This window comes from Phasianus colchicus, chromosome 1, assembly GCF_987193195.1.
Source record: "Phasianus colchicus chromosome 1, bPhaCol1.hap1.1, whole genome shotgun sequence".
Classification (NCBI taxonomy): domain Eukaryota; kingdom Metazoa; phylum Chordata; class Aves; order Galliformes; family Phasianidae; genus Phasianus; species Phasianus colchicus.
Window position 1 is genome coordinate 145,597,592 of NC_143436.1, and position 27,964 is coordinate 145,625,555.

A 27,964-nucleotide genomic window follows, 5' to 3' on the forward strand; every position below is an offset into this window, starting at 1 on the left:
GTAACTATTGATGATTTGAACCACAGATATACATAGAATGCAACCACAGAAGCAAGGATATTAAGAATATTCAGTGATATACTTCCTAGAAATTTAAATCAAGTCACACTGCAGCTCATGGCATTTGTAAAGTACAACCACTCACCCTTTCCTGTTTTGAACATAAAACATGGAAGAGTTATCTGAAATCAGCATTTCCTAGTGATTGCGCGCAGGGAGGGGCATGAAAACAATTCTGTCCACAGCATCTGAACACAGCTGTGGTTGGAGATATGCAGAACATGAGAGGTGTGGTTCATCTAGCAGGGATGTGTAGCACAATAGTTCAGGAGATGTTATCTGAAATATTCTTACATGGCAGCTTCCAGGAGGTTAATAATGACAAAGTACCTTAACCAAAGATATTTTTATTGGGTTCAGTATTCAAGCATCACTAGGTTAAGGTCTTTTTAGAAAAGCAAATCAATAAGGATAAAAAAAAAAAACAACCAACCTTATGAATGACAAACGGTACATGAAGATTGATTTGAAGTAAGATTTTATCAGGTTTGTGAAAAAAAAATTACCAAAAGCCAAATGCCAAATTGTGTTTTGAATCTAAGTTACTGAACAACATATGAATATAATGCTCCATTTTCAAAAAAGCAAATATCAGTTAAATGCTAGTCACCTGAAATTGACAGTAGTCTCTTAGTATAAGGCAAAAATAGGAATTGGCTTTTTTTTTTTTTAAATGTACACTAAGTACAGTCAGCAATAGTTGCCATATGCTTCATCAAGAACTTTCAAAAGCAGGAGCAGTAGAGAATGCTGACTCATGCATTAAGATCTCACCATACTGGCCATTCCATAGCAATTCCTGAACAAGAACCTGGGCTAAGGACTGGCTGAATGCTGCAGTGTCTTTGCTAAGTGTGTGCATCATTTCATTCTCGCGCCACAACCACACAACGGCAGTGTTAGAGCCGTGTGACACAACTAACACGTACTGCAGATCTAAAGGTGTGTCAACATACAGAACGTTGCAGAAAATGCCATCAAATGCTCTGTGCAATCTTTATGCATACCTCTCTCATATAACTGTATTTACAGATTCAGTGAATGAATTTTTTAACAGCTAATGACCCACTGAAGACATTTTTACAATATTTATTAGATTATGAATTTATAAATTCAAGGACTCAGAGGCACATAGTTTAAAAGGCCAAGAACACTGAAACTAATGAAGTCACAGAAATCAGAATATTTGTGGACATAATACCAGTAAAAAATAAAAATCACATCCAAACTAAAAGCGACACTTCTTAAGAGTCATCCTTCAAAGTTAGCATAATAAAAAGTTCTCATTTCCCTCAAAGAAAAATAATTCATCCCACCTACCAAGCTAGAAAATCCTATTTACAATTGTACTTTAATCAGAAGTATCATTAAGTTGTGTAATACAGCCGGTTCTATTCTGCCATTAGAATTTAACGTTTATTTTAAGGTATCGTTGTATTTACAAATGCATAAATATTGTAACTCTGATCTTCATTGAGATCTGCATGAAAACAGGTTGTTAAGTCACAATACAAACGTGTTAGTGGAAGAAAGTGTTTGGGGCAGCTGCATATTCAGTATCATTCTCAAAGAACAGAAAGCCAACACTTCTGATAAAGCTCAAGTTCATCACGTAGATCAGGTCTTTAAGTTATGTTCATGAAGATTTAACCTCTTCCGTGTTAATTCTTTACATTGTTTTTTTTTTCAGTCAACTTTCACCACACTGTAGATTTTGGTTACAAACCAAAAGCATGCAAAGAATCCAATTGTCCCTAAGAAATAAAAGAAAGGTTACACATTAGGAGAAGTCACGCAGTAGACGTTAATTTCAAATTATGTATGCAATCTGCTATCTGTAGTCTTCAGTGTACCCATCAGATCAGATAAACTTAGAGACGGAACCCGGCCTTTACAGGCATCAACTAATCTGTATGTACCCAATTTTCACAATCAGAAAGATGTCATGTAGAACTCATTTTAAGTTGCATCATTTCTTTTCCTACCAATTGTTTTCCTTGTCGCTTTCATGATTCCCCAGGCCAGCTCTTTCATATTGCTCCATTACACCCACCTCAGCTACCAGTCTGGCACACTCTACCCGGTCTGCTCAGATGTTAGAAAACTTGATTTAACAAATCAATTAGATTAATAGCATCAAAAGAAGTTCACCTATCTTAGTTATACCTTAAGGTCTCGGGAAATTAGAGCGCTATTCTTGCTCAGATGAAGTCAATAAGAATTTCAAGTGCAGTTACTAAGCAACTTGTGTTTCCTACCACAAATGTGCTATGTACCATAAAAATTAATGCTTCTGAAATACGCTAGGCAGTCAAAAGGCATAAACAAACCTGAGCTGAAATTTAACGACAAGGACTGTTTCCCTTAAAAAAAGGAAAATCTTTTTATGAAGCTCCAACAGACAGATTGGCAAAGCCCAAATGTATCAACTAGTTTGCATGCAAAAGAATATTTCGGTTAAAACTGTTTTGCTCTAAAGCACAGCTTCAGTCAGAACGATACTGCACTTAAAAGCAGCTCAGAACAGCTGTTACAGAACCTTCACCTCCCACAAAAAGTAGGACAGGAAAAAAACCGTGACAATTATCTGATTTTTGCCTGCATACCTCTTATAAAGCCATCTTTTGAAATATCACCTTTGTTTAAGATTTGCTAAGAGGCACAACAGAAGCTGCATACTAACTCATTCCGTACACAAGCTAGTAAAGAACCATGAATGATATCCCAGTAATTTTTTTTCTTCACGCTTGCTAAACTACTGATGTTTAACTGACTCATTGACTATGATACGTAGTTGCGGTCCCAGCTGTGAATCAAAGATTTGTCATGTAGCTCCCGGTATTTTGCCTGCTGAGTCTGATCAATGACCTGGAATGCAGTATGGAAGCAAGTGCCTGAAGCATGTGTTACGCTGACATAGCAGCAGGGCACCATCAGAACCCTTCCTGATACTGACAATTTTTAACAGATGAGTAAGCAGCAGCAGAATAGTTTTGATACAACAATTATGATTTTCTCTTTTTAGCTTCTTTATCATCCTGACACAAGAAGTCAGTTGCCTTTAGGAGCAGTTTTTGCTAAATTGCTAGTATGGTTTTACATTTAAAAATCTGGAGAACTCACAACCCCTTGAACATGCATCTAATGTTTTCTATAAACCCTTATCTCTGAGTGCTTCAGTGAATCTCAGAGAACTGGAAATGCCCGCCTCGGAACACATACTAGCATACCAAGCTAAATGGACAGAATTACATTATATGTTCAGAAATACAATTGCTCCCTTAAGATACAGGGTAATTCACCCTTACTCTTGTGGGAAGTTAAAAAAAACACAAAAAAAACAGCCATCAAGCATATGATTCTTCAAAGTTCTAATCCTACGGTTAATTTTACTTATATTCTCCCCTAATTTCAACACACAAATGGAAGCCTGAATTACAGAGCATGACTTGCATCTCCACTGTCCCAATTACATACAAATGACTACTGCAGAAAAGCATCTGAAGAGGTCTAAGAGTAAATCACTTATTCTTTGCGTCCCTGTGAACATATCCTGAAAAGCATTTCCCAAATTCACTGGCAGGCACTGCACAGCCAGTTGGTGGTGATCAACTGAAAGTGAATGTGTGAGCAAAGGAAAAGAGTGCACTGCACACCTTTTAAAGGCACCATCTGACATGACTGGCTTGAGAGAACAAGGTTGAATGAAAGATGGAAATCATGTGTGGAAGGTACAGAAAAGCAGCTAAAACAAAAGTCTCAGCACAGAAAAAAATGGTCCCCTTTATTTTCTCTGTAAATGCAATTCTGGCTTTGGCCCAAAGTGTCCACAATTAAAGGCAAACATACCAAATATCTATTAGAAAAGGTAACGAAACTAAACTAAAGATTGTAGACTTACATAAGGTCTCACTTTTTTCATGAGACTTTAAGCATACACTACGTTTAAACATTGATATAAGTGAAATCATAGAATCATTAGGTTGGAAAAGAAATCAGCAAGTCTATCAACATGACAAACTAAGACCCATCACTAAGCCTTGCCCTTAGTGCCACATCTCTTCAGTGCCTCCAGGGATCAGGGCTCCATCACTTCCCTGGGCAGCCACTTCCAATGTTTGCCACCCTTTCCATGAAGAAACTCTTCCTAACATCCAACCTAATTCTCCCCCCGCACAACTAGAGGTCATTTCCTCATGCCCTATCGCTTGTTACCTGAGAAAAAAGACCAACACCCTCCTCAGTGCAGAGTCCTTTCAATTAGCTGCAGAGAAGGACGAGGTCTTCCGTCGGCCTCCTGTTCTCCAGACCTAACCCCCCAAATTCTCTCAGCCTCACAACTCTTGTTCTCCAGTCCCTTCATCAGCTTTACTATTCTTCTCTGCATACCCTCAAGCAACTCAGTGTGTGATCTCAGCAGTGCTGCATACAAGAGGACAATCACTTCCTTAAGTCCTGCTGGCTACACAATTTCTGATGCAGGCGAGGAGCATCAGCATTGTACAGTGGCAGGGTACATTTGTTCCAAGTCAAACAATCATGCATTCTTAAGTTCTGTACTTCAGTGAGACTATGAGTAAAACCCATCAGAAGATCAGAAACAAAAGGTTAAGAGAAAGTCAGAGCAATAAGAGAGAGCGAGGAAGGAAAACAGAATCTGATCTGTGTCTTCAGAACAGCTTGCTAATCATCACACAAAATACAGATAAAAGTAGAGATGATATGCAACCTCCAAAACATGCTAGCAAGGCCCAAATTAGTTAAATTGACTATTTAAAAGACACAGATGCAAGCCTAGCACTATTGGGACAGAGCTTTTTAAAAGGTTTTTTTGTAACATCACATTCTCTCTTTTCAACCATCAGTGACCCAAGAAACTCCTTGGAGATTCCTGTTCCTGTCCACAACTGAATGGAGATGAGGAACCACAAACTGCTTTGAAATAGCAAGCTCTTTGAAATGAATATGTGATGTTCATTTTCTCCAGTTAAACATTTTTTCTTCTCTGCATTCAGTGGAACTGAAAATTCTACTTCTAATGGAATTTCTATTAAAAGCTCTGATGGCAAACCATTTGTGCTCTAGGAGGCTGCAAAATATAGCCTTCAAAGTTGTATGCATAAAACTGCATCAAAGCTTTAGAAATCATTAGGTTTCCTTCATAAGGTGGAACCTGAAATCATTTTAAGCACTGATCAGTTCAAAACAGCTTAGAAAATATACTACTCTGTAGGGAATGCTAGAACAGAATTAAGTATTTTAAGTGTTTTGAGGAATTGCCACGTGGTAACTTTTTTCATGAACATTGGAAAGGAGACTTCCTGCATCCTCCACCCTAAACAAGGGACAAGCATACCTGACTGGAAATTCCTTTCAAGTATTGAAGATGATGATAAAGGGAAGATTGTCACCTCATCTCACTAATGAGCAAAGAGCAGTACAGCACTTAAGACACATGCTTGTCCAGAAACTCAGAATAAAGATGACAAAACTCTAATAACACTGTATCAAAAAAATGTCTCTCTGCCCTTCCTCTGCCATTTCTTCAGTGCAACAGGAAAAGTGTTACAAAGTTTCAGAAAAAAATCAAATCAAGAGAAAAAAATCATAGATATATATTAAATTCGTAATCTTGTACCAAGATAAAGTTTGCCAAGGCTTCTCCTATGGAGAGCTGAAGGTAAACTCAACATTTAAAATCAAAGTTCAAAAGTACTTACCTGTGAAAAGGAAGAAGATCAAAACCATAATCATGGTATAACCAAAATATAAAATGGTGCTAGCTGTTCCTGTGATTTGCAGTTTAGAAAAAAAATAATGTATTGCATATATTAGGAAATAAACTGCAGTAAAACCACTAGTGAGAAATGAACGCCACTGCCAGTGATAGTCCTAGAAGTGGGGGGGGGGAAAGAAAGACATATGAGTAAAATTGCATATACCTGTAATGCTCTGATTCTGCTACTGAACGCAAAGCTACTGGCCAACTTTCTTCTACTATTGCTTTATCTAGAAGTAAGCTTTCATAGCTTTGATCTACCGGAAAAGCTATATATAAAATCAACAGTGCTTTAACTACATTATTCAGAGCTAGAGATAAGCATCTGTATCAAGTAGGCAAAAAAAAAAACAACACCCAAACAACACAAGTAAGTCAATCTACTATTGTAAACCATGGAGGTTCTTAATTATCCCCCCTTACACCCCAGGTTGGGCAGATGAAAGAATGCACTCTCATTAAGCAAAATCAGTGGATTCAGAAACCAGGAAGCGAGACTCTGAAGGTGATATATCTGACTCAGTGCAGGGTTTTATTTATTATTTATTTATTTACAAGCTGTGCCAGAAGTAGCTTGACTCACTTCTTAAAGTCTTGGTTTAAGGATATTTAATACCTGTATTTATGTCAAATTCTGTTAATACTTACTTCCAATTATAGAAGCCTTCAACATTTTCTGAAGCATCCTTAAAGCAGTACTAAGTATGAATACTAATGAGTATTTCTTACCTCTGCACATAGATGGAAGTAACAGAGCAATATTGTGGCCTCAGAACATGTGATAACCAAAATAATGAATACCAGAAACAGGAAGCCAAACATGTAATACATCTGGTGAGACCTATTGAAGAGAGTTTTCAAAAAATAATCAAAAAAATTAAAATGGACATTGTACTGATATTATTCCTTTGTACACAGTAATATCACCTTCACCTTAAGGTATTTCCTTTCTCACTGAGGCACTATTAATTCCATGCCCATACAATTAACTAATTTGCTTTCTACATCAAGAGTAAGAGCCTTGACAGCTCAGTCTGAAAACAGCGAGAAAGCGAGCCCCAAGCATGCTGCTGGTGTTTGGGATTTTAGGGAAGAAACTGACTACACATAATGAGTGAAGTTACAGTTCCAGTGAAGTCAACATGACCTCTTCAGCAGAACTTGGATTTCACCTCACATTTCAATCAAAGGGGCAGAGCTGCAAAATAACAAGAAATGTCAAATGCTTCAGCTGTGTATGCTGGGTGGAAGCACCTATTCAAGGTTCAGAAACAGTTTAAAGACATCCAGTAACTAAACTGTGCCAGGAGGAAGACAAAATCCTTACAGTAGATTGGTTTGTCAGCGTGCTATGAACTCACATCAAAATTCACTTGAACTGGAGTAGCCGCATTATTTTTGATATTTAACAGAATTACTCCATGATGCCTTTGAAAGGAGAACAATTTTTGTGAAGTCTTTGTAGCCATGCTTTCTACCCCAACAGTAAAAAACCTGAACCAATAAACACCCTCAGATCACATGCTTACTTATGACATGCTTTCTACTCTCAAGTTATATGCATATGTCAACTTTAGAGCAGCTTCCACAAGAAAGCAGAGTCGTTCTAGTGTCTGAATATTGTGGGCTGGCTGTAAATTACTATGCCTATCACAGACCCTTCTCCATACACCTCAGCAAGCAACACAGGCACTGAGTATCTTCTAAACCACAAAATGCTAAAAAAAAAAAAAAACATTTACATTTTTATTGAGCCAGTACTCTAGTAATTCTGTATCCGTCAAAATCAGTCAATGCAACTCAAATAAACTTTCACATAGAAATTACAACCTTTTATGACACAGAAGGTTAAATTTAGTTTGTGGTTAACATACCAAATACTGTTCAGAATGAAGAACAACTGGATAAAGATGCACCCAAAAGGCAGAATCCCTCCCATGATAATTCCAGGTAAGGGCTTTGTATAGAACGACTGCTCAGGAATCTGACGAGGAATTTGATTTGTGCGAACAGGGTGTTCAATAGCCTTCAAACAAAACGAAGACATTGCTAGATAAGTAACAAGTCAAACTACACCACTACTTATTTTGCTTTCTCTTTGACAGGAGCGCTGGCGGAAGTCTATTAATATATTCTGAATATACACAGGCTCATCTACCATTACACGTGCGTTTCCTACCAGTTCAGCTAACAAAATCTGCAAGGCAAAACAGCTGAAAGAGAGCTCCTACTAAAAATACTGCAACAGATATTTTGAGCCTCCTCTTTTATGACTGTCTATGATCTGTTGTGTAGCTGGAACAAATTTCTCACTGTTTGACCTGGGAGTGGTGGTGCTGCACTCTTGGTTTCTCCTTCTAGAAATCTCTGCAAATTGTTTTTCAGGATTTACTCCAAGAATCACATTAGGGTACACTTACAGAGTGAATTACAGAGTAAAATTTGGCAATTTTTATACACCTTAATCTTGAATTCAAGTCTAATTAAGCTACATGCACAAATCAGCATGGTGGAAAGGAAAAATTAAGGCAGATGAACGCATACTTTGTCATCTTTCACCTTTCTTACAGATCACTTCAAGAAAATCGACAATTTCAGCTCAGTACTTGCTTTCTTGTTTTAACATATTTGTGACACCGTTCACACTACCTTGTCATAACCTTCCTTTTTTCTTTTTCCCCCCCAAGGAACTGTCTCTGTACAGGTTTTTTCACTTACAAGGTTTTTCTGCTTGAACTTCCACCTGGTTAGCAGGAGAAAAAAAATCCACTAACTTTCAGTTAAGTAGAATAGGATAACTACAATTGACCTACAAAGCCTTCCAGTATAATCAAATATTTTTCTGAAGGCATTCCACGAACTCTACAGAGAGCTGAAATGAAGGCTGCCTATACGTGGGGAAAAATACAGAGTTAGCCAATCTTACAGATCTTTAAGCTTATGGGGCACGGTAAATCACTTTTCAAGCAAAAGAAAACCACTGATTTCACTGCTTAGGGTTTGGTCACCCATGTCACAAAGAACCCTCATGTAAGTAAGAAAACTGGTCAGTTTAGGAGGAAATGCCAATTAATGCATTTAGTGTCTGCCAAGCAGCAATAATCATTTACAGAAGACTTAAGTGAAGAGATTTCACAAGAACTTGCAACTTGATCAGAAGATGATACCCTTCTTGTCTCACTCTGTAGACAGAGAACAGCAACAAAATACACAGGGGAAAACAAAAGAAAACACATAAGCTGCTTTCCTTTATACTTGGTTGGTCAACAGAATTTTCTGGTAACGAGAGAAATAGTAGCTGAATGCAGTAGATCGCTGCACTACCTGGAACAATCGTTCAATCCAATACAACAATAAGCCTGATCAGAAATATCACCACAACTCAACAACTTAATATCCAAGTCTTGGAATTTCAAGACCAGGTACATAATGCAGTTTTAAAGAAACAGAACAGGACTGGAGTTGACAACATGAACTAGATTAGGTGCTCTCTCAGTCATAGCCATGCATATATTTTAAAAAACAACAACACTGTATATCAAGAAATACTTACATTTTTCTTAAAGCCAAAATAGGCACCAATAAACGTCAGTGGAACAGATATGCAAAACCAGAGTGCCAAAATAGCAACCAAAGTACCAAACGGAATAGCTGCAGAAGAGCCTTCTCCCCAGAGAATAAGATTCATGATAAAAAAATCCGCAAACACGATTCTGAAAAACACATCACACACTTAGGGCATAGAAATACTTCTCAATATTTAAAGGTCTTAACAAAACAATAAAACCGTATAAGGATTTTAGTGCAAATCTCCTACAATCAAGTGACACAAAAAATATCCAAATGAAGAGGTCAAGCTTAGCGATTCTTTTGTAATCCAGTGGGATTGAACTTCAGCAGGAGCTGACATTCCAACTAAGCAATTTCAAATATATGCTTGTCTTAACTACGCTTCAGGGTAAGACTGCTTGCTGTGATTAAGTAGAAAAATTTAACACAGTGGTTATACAGTGTATGACACCATGTAAGGCCAACTACAGTGTGGTCAGAAGGACAGCATAGAGAGGAAAAGAAAGTACGTCTGAAACTTAATAGTATAATTTTGCTCTTTCTTAAATCAGTTTTTTTCACATGGCAAAAGTAAACATAAAACTTAGATAAAAAGCAACTAAGTATGATGTGCCATTAACACAGTTATCTTTGTCAAATGCACCTCCATGTTCTTATAGCTTCTGGAACAAAGGGACAATGTAATAAGATTTACTTGTACAGCTGAAGCCAGAATATTAGCTATGCATGTCAGAGAAGCAATTTAATTCTTTTAATCATGGCTATATTCTCAACTCACCCAGGACAAAGGAATGATGTCAGCAGGACATTTGTTTTCCATTTCTCACCTCCAAATGCTATATTAAAACATTTGACAGTCATCAAAACGTGCATTAAGCTCACAACTATTAATTTTCCAGTCCATTTAGCTGTTACACTTAGCTTGCAAATACTCAAATAATGTGCTATCATGCTCAAATTTCAAACAGTAAAATAAATCTCTAGTAATAATAAACTCCCTCATCATATTGCTTGATGACAAAGATTCAGAGCAAAGAAAACTCTCAGATCCATGAGAAAAATATTCAAGTAAATAAACTGGGCCTCTGACCACTTTATCTAAGGAAGAAGATCTGAAGTACTTTTAAGTCTTCAAAAAACAGTTTAAACCTGTTAAAGTTATGATCAAGAATTTCAAGTTTTCTAGCCTTTGAACACGGGTTTCATTAGTAAAACATTTATATAAATATGTGAAATAAGAGCTAAGCTGTTTTCTTGAAATAACTCTTGTCTAAGAATTTTACAAGTTAGGACAAGTGCTTAAAAGAACATCACTCCTTCTTGTAAATCTTAATGGCATTAAGCACTGGTGATACCGAAAGACCTAGGATAGCTTTATTAAAAAAAAATCCTTAAGAGTTTGTACTATACTGATAAAAATTCTAGTCAGAGAACTTTCAAACGAAAATATCCCACTGGAATTCCAGCTGAGCAGTGCCCTAATGACACATTTATTTATTTATTAATTTTAAGACTCAGCAGTGATTAGGGTTGGAACGATTTTAATTACTTTTCTGTTCTTTCAAAAAATCTTGGTAGAACACAGCACTGGTAATTAATATTAACCAGTTCTTTTCAACTCAGGCTTCACTTTTTAAATGCAGCATTATAAAAACATTTTAAAATTGGATAACTGTTTCAGTTGTATTTTGCTGTTTAAGTCTCTCAGTATTTTATTGGCACTGCAAGGAAAAACATTAGTGTTGACATGCTCTACATAGGGTAAGGGCCACCATTCATTGCAACAAGAATCTCTCTGGAGTAATCATTCACTGTCTTAAATATTCAGTTAAGCTGTCACGTATCAACTGAACTCAAGACAACTATAATAGGAAATATAATTCTTATCACCTCCACTAAAATTACAGAATTCAGTTCACCACCAAAAACTTCAAAATATCTCTAAAAATACAAAATATCCAACATGATATAAAAAAAAACAAGAACGCTGTTGAATGTAGTAGCATTTAAGTCTCCTTCTATTTAAACAAAATTGGTTTGAAGAGAAATTCAAAAATGCCATCACTACCACTGTGGGAAAGCTCCCTTCAGAACGAAGACTCTTCGTCCAGTTGGTGCCCCACAGGAAAATTATAAAATGGTCAGAAGAAAGTGAAGAACTCCAATGCTGACTGCCAGGTTCAAGATCAGAAATGAATTCTCTAGCACTATATCTTCAGAATTATAATAGTCCAAACAGTCCAAAAAAAAAAAAAAAGCTTAGTCATAAACAATCCTGTACCTCATGTAGGGTAATTAACATAAGCTGTATATAATGGCACACTTAACCATAAAATAAACCAGGTACAAACTAGCTCTGGTCAGCGGACAGGCCCTGAAATGATAGCTGGTTAGGGTAAGGGAAGGAAACAGTATCAACTAACTTACTGTCTGGTGTCCAAATACCACTGGGACGCTGCAACTACAGAACTCTGCTAATTCACCCCACATCCAGTCTGAAAAGCACTATTCTCCCACTAATCTCAGGCAAGAACAGGAGTTCATTATTGGGAAAAAAAAGTATTATCAAACAATGTCAACAGCTAAAGCTAAAAGCAAGTTAAGGGTCCGCATTCCCCCAGCCATAGGAAAAGATAAGTACAAAATCGTCAGAAGTAATTAGCATTAGTAAAAATAATTTCCCCCGTAACTTCATAAGTATATAGCAGCAAAAGCAATTCAGGGTCTCTAAGCATGATCACACCAAAATCAGTTTAACCGTGTCAGTATTCTATACGTATTTTCTGTGGTTAAGATAAATACATTTCTCCATCTTGCCCTGAGGGAAACTACAAACAGTACCATAAAATAAAAGTCAGTTCTATGACGATAATTTACTTTAATGAACTTAAGCCTTGTCATTTTAAATAACTTTTACTTACATTTGTAGAATCTGGCAGCAACGTAACCTGCTGGAGTTCCAAGCAGTACCCACAAAACTACAGCACAGGTCATTAGAGCTCCCCGGTTAGCAGGTGACAAAAATCCCAGGCAAGCGAAAACTATGAAGGAGATGCACAATTTAAGAAATTAATTACACAGTGGACTTAACACCACTTACTGTACCTAGACTTTAAGATAAAAACTCGTATGTCTACTGTATCAGCTCAGCTGTTTTTAATCTTAAGACTTTAAGACATTTGTAGACAAAACCGTACTGCTATTTTTACACACGATTAGCACTGAAAAGATGGTTTCTACAGAACCAACTCCTTCCCATTTTATTACTTACACAGTGTAACAAAAGTCATGATTAAGATCTGCGTGCCAGAGCCTAGGAAAACAGACAACAGCATTCCTTTTCTCGGGGGCCTGAAGATATCACCATGAACCAGCTTCCAGCCAAATTCCTCCTGCGCATCTTCCTGTAAAGGAAACCCATTTATTTTAATACAGTAAATCACACTTGCGTACATGTCACAAAATAACTTCTACTAGAAAGAAATTACATTATAAATATACTTGAGGAGGTACATTTCAGACTTACAGTGGAATCCATCTGATTGTATCTTGCAATGTCTTTATGCAGAGTCCTCAACATAATCATAGCAACCATTCCAGACAGAAAAAGGACAATCACCAAGGAATTCATAATGCTGCAATGATTGAAAAACAGCAGCGAGTCATCATTCACATCACAATGTTAAAATATTTTGGTACAGTATGCTTGAAGACAAACTTTCTTCTCACCTAAACCACTGAATATGAGTGTGAGGCATGGATTCCAAAATATAATCCCATCTTGATGCCCATCTTATATTTTTTTCTTCCTGAAAGAAGAAACATCAGTTTCAGACACAACCAGAGTCCAACTTAAATTCAAGAGTTTATATTCATGCAAAGCTATCTTAAATCTCAGGATGAACTGAGACTTAATTTGGAATGGCTTAAATGTAATATTTTAAGAATAACAACTTAAAAACAGATTTAAGAGTTGATCTAGAATAAAACATTTTCTGAATAATATTAAGACGCATGAGCTTTCAATTAATTCCCATGAATTCAGATGACTAATGATCTAATTGAAAAAATCAATTTTTTTAGCGTATGCAAGTCAACACACTCCATATTCAGAGACAAAGCTGTGCTATATGAACAGCCTTCAGCCTAAAGGTCCTCTTTTTGAACACAACTGTTCAAGCCCAAGTTACCTCCTGCTTTCGCACAGTTTTGTGCACCAACTACCAATCCAATTACAGTCAACTAAAGCTGCAAGACAGGTGGGAAGACAACACTACAAACTTATGTTGTTAACAGAAGGAAATTTTTTCCTTGCTGTTTTTCAACTGATGATACTTATTCAGACTAAATATTCATGTATCAGAAACACTTCTAAGACAGCACTTCTTTATTTTACGTTTCACAGTAAACATGAAAACAAGAATAAACAGTGCTAATCAACCTGAACGTTACTACTAAACAAACCATCAATACCACTATTAATGAATACAAACAGCCACGTGTTTTTCTCACAGGATGTTATTTCAGTAAGTTAAGCAAAAGCACTTTGAAGTAAAGCTGTTTTTGAAGATTGAAAAAACCCCAAAGCAATGGATTACAGTACGTAATAGCCAAGATCAAGTACCTACAAGAGGCAGTAAAACTGTATCTCAAGGCAAGCAACAAGTTTCTCATCCTTAACAATAATTCTAGGATAGAATCACATTTTTCTCCAACTTATACTCCCTCAATTCCCGTCCTCCTGAGCTGACCCGATCCACTAACCTGACAGAATTCCAGAGGAAGACCTCCAAGTCACATATCATTGTGCACAAGACAGTAAAACACACATGTAGCTGGGCATGCCATTTGTATAAGAGAAACAATACAGGTCTTGGACTAATACTTGGGCATTTTATTATTATTATTTTTTAAGGAAATTCCATTTTAAAAGGTACATCTTGCTTGTTCATCCTACTGAGACACATTTAAGCATCACTGCTCCCTGCATTTGCCCAATGAACTGTTTCTGTGCCTTCAGAGAATAGAGGGATGAAGAATACCAGCTTCTTAGTTTCCTACAGATGTATATGGGAAGAAGACCTTGGGAAAAAAATAAAGCTTTTCCTGTAGGACTGCTTACACCACTCATTTGCCAAAATGCACAGTTTTGAGAAAGTTGGAGCTTAGAGTGAGAAAAAAATCTGCCAGACAGTCTAGACAGACATAGAAAGTGTGATTCTTTTAAAAGCTGCACATGCATTTTTCAGGGTGCGTGGGGAGGTATGCAAAATTGTAAGGCATGCATTTAGGTCCCAAATCACACTTCAGTTTAAATTAAGTTTTTAAACCACAAAGGTACTGTTCTGAAATAATCTTAGTAATCAGAATTATAAAGATAGCTAACACAAAAGATTTTATCTTAAGAAGTAATTAACATAAAAAAAACCTTAACACTCACCTGAAAAGATACTGAGTACGTGTAAGCAATTTTGACTTCTCCATTGGCCTTATTGCTTATATCCATAGGCACTCCTGAGCAATCAGGGTTGTCTGGATGAGTATGCTTGTAACTGCAGGAAGAAAAAACACAGAATGAATGGTGTTGTTAGTGAAGCAGCTTTAAGATATCGTTTGCTTATTTTATACAAGCATCAATTTCATCCACGACTCTTCCCTTAAACGTTGTAATACTTCTTAATGCCTCAACTTTCAGGAGCGTGTCACAAATGGAGGACATTTTGACACAAACTGTCTACACAAAAGTATATTTCCTAAAACATAACTACAGAGGAACACACTCTCTAAAACACAGCATCAGTAATAATAAAAACAGTGTGGAAAGGCCACACAGACACCAGAACAGCTGATGGCTATATTTGTGCTATCACTGCATTCAGATCTTGATTGCTGAAGACATCAAAACTTGCACTCTAATTACTCCTGCCTTTGGCACTGATGATGATACAGACCATTCTCTACCAGGGTTACTTCACTTAACACGTATTACTTCCCAGTTCCATTTTATCTTTTTTGGCACACGTAGGAAATACTGCACAAAGATACACAAAATTCAGAGTAAGATTGCATCAATCCTCCATCAATCAAGAGGAAAGCTAACGTACACGTCACATACCTGAAAAGATTTCTCCAAACCAAAGCAATTGTGCTGGGATGGATCACTGATCAACTACAACTTATTTCTTAATACTGACCTTTTTGGTTCAAGTTTAGCAGCAACAAGTCTTGCTCCCAGAGCTTCATTCTCCACAACATGGTAATATATCTTTATGTCAACGTGATTGAAGATATAAAAAGTATCTTTTTCATGAAATTCTGACTAAAATGATAAAAAAAAAAAAGTTAAAAAAATCAAGAAGATAAAGACACTTGAAAGCCTTACAAAATTTAATTTTATACTGCAATAGTTTTCTTGTCAAGTTCTCCCAACAAGATGCATGCACAATTCCGGGAATACAAAGACAGTGAATTACTTTATTGCATTCAAAAAAAAAAGCTCAGAACTACAGTTTGAGAGCAGAACCTGAGATCATAGAGGAACTGACAATGTTTCCATTTTACTCAGCTTGAGCAGCAAACTGAATTGACAGCCATGTGACAACTTTCATAACTAGATGTGTTCGATAAACAATTAGTTCTTTTAAAACACGGTGTATGTTTGTCATAGATTAAACCAAACCTTTTAAGACAATGCAAATCATTGCTGTCTGTGACTGAACCATTTCCACGTTTAAAACCAAAGATTCATCGTAAACAATATTCAATATGTTGAATAGACATCTCAGATGAAGGGATGTTTCAGTTTGAAAATCATTCCATTAAACAAGTTGTTAAAAGCTTTATGTTTACTGCAGCTTTGTTAGTACTTTGGCAGGGTGTTCTGTCTCCACCCCTTTCTACAAAGGGCTCTAATGAGAAGCCTGGTTTTTATTTTTCTAAGGTGTTCTTCTACAGTCTTTCAATTACTCCTTCAAAAGTTATTACCCTTAAATTAAAAACAAATATTTAAACAAGATTAAGAAATATTGCCAGATTACATATTTGATCACAAATATATTTCAGCCATCCAGTTATATGGAGTCTGAATTGATTTCACATTGTGCAAGAAAAGAAACCAAATTAGAATCTGGTAGGTAAAACAAAAGACCTGCTTCTTAGTCATCATCTCTCTGTGGAAAAGGTCTGGGATAAGCTAAAGACATTTTACATTTCTTAATGCATTCTTATCTCCATAACACTAACAGTGTATTTATCTGGAATTCCACTAGTTAATCCAAAAGGACCCATCTGACATGGAAGAGAAGCTTCACTCAATATTCTTATATGTCTTTTTCCACTAGTCCACATCATTTTAAGAGAAACACTCCTTCAAGAATGATTAGCTCCCATGCAGAGAAAAATGCCTGTAGAAAACTGTTTCCATGAAACACTTCATCTCACAGTAATGTAAAATTCAAGCCCTTCAAAGTTTAGACATCACAGGCAATGAAGGACAATGTATTTCTCCTGCATTCCTTGTATTCTACGCACTGTTCACATTCTTCTCTTTCCTCTATCTTTTTGAGCCTTTCTCTACTACTATACAATAGAGGAGACAGTTCTTAGACAAGCTGAGGTGAGACTTAAAGATTATAATACCTGCACATATATCAAAACAGTCAGTTTTTGGGGAACAAAGATAGTAAGGACTCACCATAGAAACAGGACATAGATATAATTCTTTAGAACAGTAAAAAGAGGATATTAAAAAAAATCCAACTCAAACGTACATTAATAACACAGGCATCTTTTGGACGGCCATCTTCTGTAATGTAACAGCCAATGGGAAAGCCTGGATTGCAGAACCTCTGGCCATCTTCAACATCATAGCACCAGGTCACAGGCATGTTGTCCACAATCCTGTGAATTATATACTGACACTTCATCATCTTTCAAAATATACAGCATAATGCAAATAAAAATAGACAAATCCATAGGTAGGTGTGTAGGAAGTAGATGGCCTACTCGGTGACCACCAAAGCATTCTATTTACTGAGCCAGTTTCTAAAGTGCCCTTACAAACACAGATCAAATCATAAAGCTCTTTCACTCTGAAAGCACAGGAATGAACTGTTTCATTATTTTTTCTTTAAAAATAACCCAAGTCATCCAGGAAAGCAGCTAAAATGAACTAGATCACTTCCAGTTTCTTCAAGACAAAAACACAAAATAAAAAACTGCTCACACATTAATATACATTATTAATCCTCCAACTTTCTAATTGCTCTTCAGAAATACATGTTTCTCGACACTGCTTGAAGTATCTCAAGTTCTTTCCCATGCTGCTCTCTATCCACTCACCAACCAGCCCGTATCTATGTTTAGGATTGCACCACCCCAGGTGTGGGACCTTGCACTTGGCTCATGAGGTTTACACAGGCCCACCTTTCAAGCCTTTCAAACTCCTCCTGGATGACATCCTTTCAGTCCAAAACATTGACTGCACCACACACCTTGGTATCATCTGCAAACTCTCTGAGGATATGCTCAATCCCACTATCCATATAAATAATAAAAATATTAAACGGTCCCAGTATGGACCCCTGAAGGACATCACATGTCACTAGTGTCTGCCTGGACATTGAGCCATCAACTGTCAGCCTTTGGATGGGGCCATCCAGCCAACTCCTTATCACTGAAATCCCACAAAACCTTCTCTCTCCCATTTAGAGACAAGAAAGTTGCATGGGACTACATCAAAAGCTTTACACAAAAATAAAGTGGGACATTAAGATACTATCCAACATGCTGCAAATAGTACATATACATATCAAAAAAACAAACAACAAAACCTACTAAAAACATACTTTTAAATTGAGAGATACTCATCATGCCCAATTCCCCTTTAGCACAAGAAAAGCATTAAGAATGTGCATCTTTATGTCACAAAGTGTTTTAACTAGCTGGAAGATAAATCCCAAAAGTACTTTATTCAAAGAAGATTTAAAATTCAGCAGCCACCCTTAAAGCACCGTTAATTGCTCCCAAATATATTTGTACGGTTCAATTAGTAAATGACACACATGAAGACGAGACAACATGCAACTCTTGGGCGTTGCCAAACCAAAAGAGGACATCTAACAAACTTAACAAGACACGTTTTTGTAAAACTTATCAAGCTGCTGAATATTCTTTACAATTAAGCTTTTCCAGATTACAGTCTTTAAGATTACTAAGCTGTTAATGTAAACAGATACCTGCCAAGGTCTCATTAGGTACTTCACACACAACTAGGACTTCAGCCAACAATGAAGAACTCCTAAGTGACACGTGGTGCCTTTGCTGATAAAACAATAATGAGGTCTGCATCACCCCCACCATTAGCTACCATACAGAGCTAGGTAGCAATATTGACTCATATTGACACAACAGAAGGAAGTTCTAAAAAAGCCCCTTTCAAAACCACAATTTGCAGGCTCTCAGTCTCTAGCAGAGCAATGAACAGCAGAAGCATCAACCGAATCTGACTTGCCTAGCCATGCTGTACAGGGCACAATTAAACTGCAGATTTGCAGCTATTCCAGGTGCAAGTCATTACAACTTGGTTCTTATTTGAAATTCTAGCTCCATAACATATGCAAGAGGTTGGTTTTGTTCACACCTCCATTTTGTAAAGCAAAATAACAGGTAACACATTAACCTACTGCAAATGACTTTGGTTGGGATAAAGGTTTTCCCCTGCATCTTCTGTAGCAAAGGCATACAAAGCTGCCTTCAATCTGCAATGCTGGAGCAAATTGATAATTTAAGAAGCAAATCATTTTTCAGAGTTAATCTTCACATTTGAAATGACTTGAAGAGATTATACACGAGGAGCAAATAAGCTATCCAAGTATTCTTATATGTCTTCCAAGAACATCTGGTGATGAACATGGTGAGACAAGATATCACCGTTGCTGTTGAGTCCAATTCAGTATGTCAATTACTAATCTTATTAAGTGGCCTTGAAAACCTTACAAGTACTTTGCACCATCTGTGTTCCCCTGAAATGTTATGACACACTGAAGCCTGATAATAAACCTCTATCAAACCCTCACTTATGCTACACCTTGCTGATCCCTGTGTATCTGAATCCTATATTACGCTTCTGAATCACAAAATGCAGCCACTTCTACCCTGTGGATCTGTGGTTGATGAGGGACTGTCATTACTGTAACAGACATAAACATGGATACTTCATGCTACTGATTTGCAGCAGTAGAACTAGTGTTTCAATTGTTTAATTTTTTGCTATTAAAGTAACTAAAAATATAAGAATTCAGAGTACTGGAAAGGGAAGTTTTCCCACTGAAAAATGAACATTTATTTGAATTGAAATATCTTTATCAAGTTTGTGGTACAGGCTAAAAAACATTCTTAAATATGCTAAGTAGATTTGAGACCTGATGCAAGCAGGTTTTGTGATAGGATCGTAACTTTGGGGAATTTTTCATTTCATTTTTCATGTACACACCAAAACACAGACAGACTTTAAAGGTTAAGCATTATGCCACACCAAGACTAACCAGTGAAATTCAAAGTGATGCAAATTTTATAAACACCTGCAAGATTTAAAAGGAATATAACCAAATGAAGTATCTTTGAAGACCCACTTATTGCAGCATTAGACGTATACACTACAAATCCCTGCAAAAACAGCTGCATCTTTCAGAGCTCTTTTTTACTCCCTTGTTCACTAAACACGAGCTGCTGCCTGTGAACCTCTCATCTAGTTTATCAGCTTGCAACCTCACTGACTTTCAAGAGATTTCCAAGAAGATCCAGATCAGTGAGACAGTCTACCCCTAGACAGTACAGCATCAGCTTCCAAAAACAGCAGAAAAAGCACTCACTGCCTATTCACTGTGGATGGCTGCATTGAAACTGAACAAACAAAATGAGGTATTAGAGGAAAAACATCTAGTGACAATGGCAACATTCAACATTTAACCTGCTTTCTTACTAATATATTCAGAATCTTTTGATTTAATTAGATGAAAACCAGTTTTTGTTTCAGTGAAGCAGACAGTACGTATTTGGAATCTTCTGGGCAATATTAATTATGCTTATTCCAAAGACATGCCAAAGTGAAAGCTCAGATAACTTAATGCCTAAGTTGTTCCTTCTACACTCGCACCTAAAGGCTGCTGTTAGCACAGAACACCAACATACAAAGCACTACAGACAGAAATATCCATGTATATATCTATAACATCTACACAGAACCTGCAGATAAACATTTCCCAGCTCCTAGATTTTGGTGCAGAGCATGGCTAAGTCCTAAGTAAAAAAATCAGCATCACTTCAGCATATACATCCCATATGGCCTCAACCTTATGAACCATCAGAAGAGAACCTCAACATCCAAGCAGAAACAGAGCCCCAGCACATTCCAAGATAATTTAGATGGTTTTTTTTTTTTCCAGTTTTGTTTTATTTTTTGTATCTGTTACATAGGGTCTCAGAGATCAGAAAAAGATTCACTGTATACGTGTTCCTCAAGTTAATGAGCTCATTTTCACTGGCCACCCTTTGCTTCCATATCCTATACAAAAAAGAAACTTCATACACTCTGAACTACTGATCCCATCTCTTGGGCAAAACATTACAAAGAGAGTGCAAAGGCTTCTGAAGAGAATAAAGATGACCTAAAAATAGACTGAAAGTTTCAATTTTTACCTCCAACCAATTTCTACACCTACAGGTGCAAAGAAATTGCAGTACTTTACAGTGAGCAACCAGCAGAAAAAAAAAATAATCACATGCTATGTTTGGAAACATACTTGTTTCCATGGAGGAAGCACTCATTCTTGGTGTGTGCTCTTAAGTAAAAATAAATAAATGAATACATTAAGGCAACATTTTTTTGCAAAAACAGGATGGTAGTGGATTTAGTGCAAAAGCCTCACGTTGAATCTGTATTAACATGCAAATACAAAACAACCAACTACATTAATTTAGGTTTAGTTAGATATTAGGAGGAAGTTTTTCACACAGAGGGTGGTGATGCACTGGAACAGGTTGCCCAAGGAGGCTGTGGATGCCCCATCCCTGGAGGCATTCAAGGCCAGGCTGGAAGTGGCTCTGGGCAGCCTGGTCTGGTGGTGGGTGACCCTGCACATAGCAGGGGGATTGAAACCAGATGATCATTGTGGTCCTTTTCAACCTACGCCATTCTGTGATTCTATGATTAATTATCAACAATATATTAGACTAACCAATCCATGAAGTGATGTCAACTTACCAATGATGCTGATAATTCAGTAGCATACTTTTTTTCAAAAAATCTAATTTCTGCTTATCCTCTGGCTTTTTGGTATCATATGTTTTTGTACAAACAGCTTTACATGTCTCCTTCTTGTTGAACGTGAACTACAAAAATGAAATACATATGAAGAAAGATTAGTAAAAGCATGTTTCTGCAATTTCAGAGTTTAACAAGTTTTCCCCCATATACTTATTACTGTGTATGCTAGTATAATAAAAAGAATTATCAAGACCATATACACTGACATTACAGAGGAGCTTTTCATATTGGCATGTACTATAAAATCCCTTTGTGATCTTAAAGCACATTGTAAGATCCCAATTTTTGGACCTGGTTTTCAAGAGTAAGAGTACTCAATTTCCTCTAACAAGAGAGAAATTTCAGCTGAGAAGTGAGGTTCCAAAGACAGAAGAAAACCTTCACAGTATTTCAGGGCACATGCTTTACAAGCAGGGTAGGTCTCTTCTCACTGGTAACAGGATGAAGGGAAATGGCCTCAAGTTGTGCCAGGATAAGTTTAGGCTGGATATCAAGAAACACTTCTTTACAGAAAGGGTTGTTAAGCACTGGAATAGGCTCCCCAGGGAGGTGATTGAGTCACCATCCCTGGATGTGTTTAAAAACCATTTGGATGTGGTGCTCAGGGACATGATTTAGCAGTGGGTTGTTAGAGTTAGGGTAGTACGGTTGGGATGTGGTTGGACTCAATGATCTTTAAGGTTTCCAACCTGAGTGATTCTATGATCCTATGCAAAGTTAGGTTAAATGACAGATTTCTATTATGTGGAATTTCGGATATTGAAATCCTAAAAAGCCCTAACGAAAGGATCTTCAAGATTCTGACCTCTTTTGGTTACACTGGATTATAAGTATTAATAAAAGCCCTTTTCACAGAACAAACCCTGTAAGGAGACGGTTCTATCCTCTCTCCAAACAACACTTGGCCAAGGTTTTCAGATGGACGTTTCTTTCCTTCTGCTTGACAGAAATCAAACCTGAATTATAGAAAAGATAGCAAAATTAATAAAATTTAGTAGATGTAAATGTCAGACCCAATACAGTACCCCAAATCAAAACCATCATCACAAGTAAAGGAACTATAGATACAACAGTTTTTTATTTGAATCTGTGAAGTGTGAAAATCACAGCCCAATTTGGGGGAAGTGATACAAGTTGCAGCTTGATAAATCCCTTAACAGATAACCTTTGTTTAGACAGTGGAAGGGTCTGCTTCTTTGTACTGAATAGATAAGAGAGGTACCTGAGAGACTTTGTATCTTACGGAATGTGTAGGGAAGGGCTCCAGGAAAGGCCTCTGAATGTACAGAAACTGAAGACCTTTTTCATGCAAGACATGCGCGACTGGAGGAGAGCACCCCCCACACATCCAGTGCTATTATTAAAGGACACCTACTTTCTAGCACTCCACCTTGACTCTTAGACAGTTTCTCGATTCTTCTGGTATCAGAAGGAACAAGAAAAGCCCTGAAGTCAAGCCTCTCGATTGGCTATTTCAGAACTCAGTTTATATTAATTAGAGGAGAATAAATGTTTCCTTTAGTAGTTGCAGGTTTCCCATCTGTGCAGGAATTTTAGCCAGGAATTAAGCCTTCACATCATGTCATGACAGCCAAAAAAAAAAAAAAAGCATGCAAACCAGATTCTTGGCAGAAAATAATAAAACAAAACCATCAAAGAGCTGCTTCACAACAATGCCATTAAATAAAAAAGTTACAACACTTTCAGTCACCGAATCTTTTAATAGCACACCTTCCATGTTCTTCCGAACTTCAATGTCTCGTGGTTGTATTCATTAAGATGTGGATAAATCTAGTGCTTGATCTCTTCGATATGAAATAGCAAAGTATTTTTCGAAGCAACAACTTTACTTATTTGTACAGAGCACAGACATATTTTGTGTACTCCCACGATGAATACCGAGAAAGCATTTAACACCTCATTAAGATAATTGATGGAAAGTTCACACCTCGTTACCACTTTAACTCATCTGGCATAGGCTACTAAAGACAGCAGTAATACTTTGCCCTATAAAATTACAAGAGAGAGAGAGAGAGAGAGATAGGGAGAGAATCTGCAAAGAAAACCAAGAAATAGGGAATGAAGAACCCATTTCTTGGAAACTCATTCGAGATTCGCAAATCGTTTAATTAAAAAATGGAAACAAAAAGCAAAAATGGAAAAATAAAAACTAAAATGGAAAAAAAAAAAATGGACATTCCTCATTTGCAAACAGCTATATCAAAGCACTAATAACACTTAAAGATAAATGCAATTCATCTTGTTGGAAGAAACGAAAACCAGAACGATACATACAGTACAAGATACTTACGCAGTATATTCGTAGGGAAGGACAGACTCTACAGAGTCAAGCCTGTTCACAAACAGCTCGATTCCAGACTGAAAGAATCAAGATAGTCACTGATTATATTTCATCTGTTCTCATATATGTTTTATATACATGTATATACACACATATATAGGCTTGTGTCAATAAGGTAAATGAAAGTCTCACACTGGACAGATGAGAATTACGCAACTGTGTATCTTGAAATGCAGATTCTCATATAATGAATGATAGCATTTAATTTACGGGCCTGGCAGATATCTAATCATGAGAAAAACAGAGACCACATGACAAAACCACTTGAAGGCTAACATAAGCATACAGACTACGAGATAGCAAGAAATCAGATACGAGAATAATACAGTTATCACAGTTGCCAGTTTTAGTTTAATGCAGCAGCTGGAGCTATCTTAGCCATCATCGTAAGTTCTGCACAACTAGTCTTAAAAGGATACGGTGAAGAGCAGGGATCAGGTCAGTACATGTGTACTGGTCCACAATTTCATTTCTGAAGCAACCAAAAACTCAGCTGTGGTGATTTAAACAAAAAATTGATATGCTATTTTAAGTTTGAAAAGCAGTGTTTTCCAAAGACATGGCAAGGATATCTACATTCACCTTTTATAAAGGTTAATCAACAACTCCAACAAATTCTGGGTAAGAACCTGAAATCCAGTCTGCTGTCAGATGAAAGTGTGGCCTACTCACATTAATTACAGATGGAGTGAGCTACTGCTAATGAGAGGTCTCTCTCTTCTCCCTTAGTACCAAAACCTCTTCTCTTAAGCTAGTCCCACAGTCCTTCTATATTTCAACTGCTTAACTTAAGCTGGTTTTGGCATTTATCTACTTGCACTTGCAAATCCATTTACATGGTGAAAATAACAAGAAAAACAAAACCCAAGCCAAATCTTATCCAAGAAAACTTTTATAAAGGCAGTTTTTAGCAGCAAAGCAAACTGACCCATCTTACTGTGCAGTTAGGTAAGAGCTGGAGACAGGAAAGGGAATGCATTAAGGAGCAAGACCCCTCTCTCAACAGCAAGCCATCTATTTTCTCACATAAAAGAAGACTTTCTCATGCAAAGTCATTCTCAATTAGCCAAAGCAAGACATTCTGGAGAAAAAACACGGAATTGTTCACGTTCATTGATGCTCAGATACTTCAGCCCGGTACTGTGCCTGACTGATACACTGTTCCTGTCCATGGGCTACTTAGGATGCAGATCCAAGGGAGGAGGGCAGCTGTGGACTGTTACATTGACTTAGTCAGTGAAACACATTACCACTCCTTCTTCCAGTGCCCTATGCCATGTAGTCTTGCTGCTCACCTCTGCTTGCGTACCCTTGTCATGTATATATGCTAGACTAGTTTTCTGCTGTTAGTGAGTTACAGTGGCTTATAGAGGCATGGCACAAAAAAAGAGAAAGAATACACATATACATATATATACACATACATACACACACAAACACACATACACAAATGCTTTCAACCACAGAAAGGACTCTTAATATTCAGGGAAGAGTTACTTCAGTCTGCACAGATCACATCCAACTTCTGACTATATTCCAACCAGAAGTAAGGAAAAGCAGCTAAACTGACTTTGATCAAGTGGAAGGTGGAGAAGTTGTGAGTCTCATCATTCTTGTGCTGCTATGGGTGTGTGCCCCACTTAACAACATCACATCCCACCTCACCAAGAGAGAACAGGAGATCCACAGAGAGCATAACAGACAAACAGGACTATTTGGAGATGCGGCCTGTAGATCTAAATTTCACATGGGGGAGAACTCAGTATTACTGAATCAACGGTGGCAACTCTAAGAACTCAGCTAGAATACATGAAAAATTAATGTTGTACAAGGAAGCTTAATTGTACCCACTTAGATAAATATTATGCTATGGCAATTATCTCATCGTGTACTATCTTTTCCTCACCACACACTACACTAAATGGGGGCAATTCAACTGAAAGAATAATTCAGACTTACTACATGCCCCTATCTCACTCAGTACATAACCTGGCTGGCACAAGGTAGAGGAATAACAAGAAGTGGCTTAACTCAGAAACAGATATTCAGAATAATACAGCTGATGAGATTATCCTAAAATGTACAGCTAGCCACTGGTGACAGATTTATATTAACTGTCCAATCACACGTTTATAAAGTGATACATTTTCAGGATAAGGATTCAAACATTTTGTGGACACTGCATGAGGGGCAAAAAAGAAATAAAGCAACGATGCCCTGAGCAGCATCACTCCATAAGCATCTTAGGTATAACGAAAGGACAGCAGACAACCTGCTTTGCTTAAAAATCTTCTAACACAATCCTAACCTAAACCAGGAATAATTTAAAAACACCAGTGTTTTTCAGGGATGCTCTGAAGAACTACAGAGTGCAGCTTGAAAACTTTCACCTGTAGGTGAAGAAAAATATTTCGTCAGGAGGGCAGCATAACACTGTAGCAGGTGGTGGATGCACTGTCCTTGGAAGTTTTCAAGGCTTGCTTAAACAAAGGCAGAGCTGACCAGGTCTTGTGCTGGCAGCAGTCTTGCTTCTTGAATAAAAGTTGTGCTCTGTGATCTCCTCAGTTCGCTTTCAAACACTAGTTCTACGATCCCAGAAAACAACATCCACAGAGCATTCTGGTGCCATGACAGAAGCAGTGTGGAAAGAAAACTGAAGGAATCCATGGTTACGTGCTTAGAAAAGGATTTGACCAGTCAGAATTAAACAACACACTTGAGAAAAATGAGAAAAGTACAGCTGCTACTATTTCTGTCATAACAACAGCAAACAGCTTCTAAAGCTCACCCAAAGGAGCAAAAACTGCCTTAAGAACACACCCCTATTAACCAGCATCCTCACAAATATGCTATTCGGTTAAGTGAAGTTTTTTCACCAGTAAGTCAGTATGTAAAGAACTTCCCCCTGACATCCCACCTAAATCTTCCCTCCCTCAACTTAAAACCATTTCCGCTTGTCCTGCAGTTATCTACCCTTTCAAAGAGTTGATTCCTCTCCTGTTTGTAAGCTTCCTTTAGGTACTGAAAATAACTTTAAACATCACTGAGAGTTTGGGATCAGGGTGCTTGGGATGGGGCAGCTCTGTGCTGCAGACTCCTGACAGCCAGGAAGACACAGCTGTCACTGCACGCTCACCCTGTCTGGTTACCTGCCTTCAACCTGCAACCAGCAGCTGCTAACCTCTGACCAACGACCAGCTGGAAACGCTCGCTCGGTGCAGCACGTACAAGGGCCAGGAGATGGGCGGGCCGCTCCCGTAAGATGACAGTAACTCGGCAGAGGAGCCGGCAGCCCCGCGATCTACTAACGCGTTACCGTCACGCTTCGAGCCGCAGGGCGGCAGCCCTCGTGCCGCCAACAGCCAGGCAGCAAGAGGAGAGAAGAAGAGCGGCGGGACGCCCGGCAGGCTCAGGCCGCGCAGCGAGGCGGGCCCCAGTGGCGCGGGAGGCGCCGAGGCCTCCTTGCCTCAACGCGGCCGCCCGGCTCCGGGCCGCCCCGGCGGGCTCACCTTGCACTCGGGTTTCTCCTTGGAGGGCTCGCAGAAGTTGACGGGCGCCAGGCCCGGCAGGTAGAAGCCGGCGGCGGGGCGAGGCGGCGCGGTGGCCGCCAGAGCGGCGACGATGATGAGGAGCGGCCGCAGGGCCATCGTGGGCGGGCGGGCGGCGGCGGCGGAGGAGGAGGAGGGGGAGGGAAGCAGGGAGGGGGGGCGACTCCCTCGGCGCCTCGCGCGCGCCCGCGGCACCAACGGTCGCTGCTGCGTCGCCCCCCGCCTCGAGCGGCCGCCGCTTCCGGCTTCTGGCGCTCGGACACGTCACCCCGCGCGGCCCGCCCGACGGGGGCCGAGAGGGAGAGGGCGGGGCCTGAGCG

The 27,964-nt window shown here is 38.3% G+C and overlaps 1 protein-coding gene across 1 annotated transcript; it reads right to left on the reverse strand.

The window, feature by feature from the left end:
- Positions 1-391: 391 nt before the first annotated feature.
- On the reverse strand, positions 392-27,930 carry TM9SF2 (transmembrane 9 superfamily member 2). Its single transcript, XM_031613756.2, has 17 exons — positions 27,606-27,930; positions 24,046-24,113; positions 22,597-22,690; positions 21,672-21,799; positions 17,179-17,308; positions 15,604-15,728; positions 14,850-14,961; positions 13,139-13,218; positions 12,936-13,044; positions 12,681-12,813; positions 12,331-12,450; positions 10,188-10,245; positions 9,393-9,552; positions 7,714-7,865; positions 6,569-6,680; positions 5,781-5,952; positions 392-1,814 (listed from the first exon to the last, which is right to left on the reverse strand). Exons 1-17 carry the CDS (start codon positions 27,741-27,743, stop codon positions 1,747-1,749), a joined length of 1,959 nt encoding a protein of 652 aa, XP_031469616.2. The 5' UTR covers positions 27,744-27,930; the 3' UTR covers positions 392-1,746.
- Between the last annotated feature and the right edge of the window lie 34 nt (positions 27,931-27,964).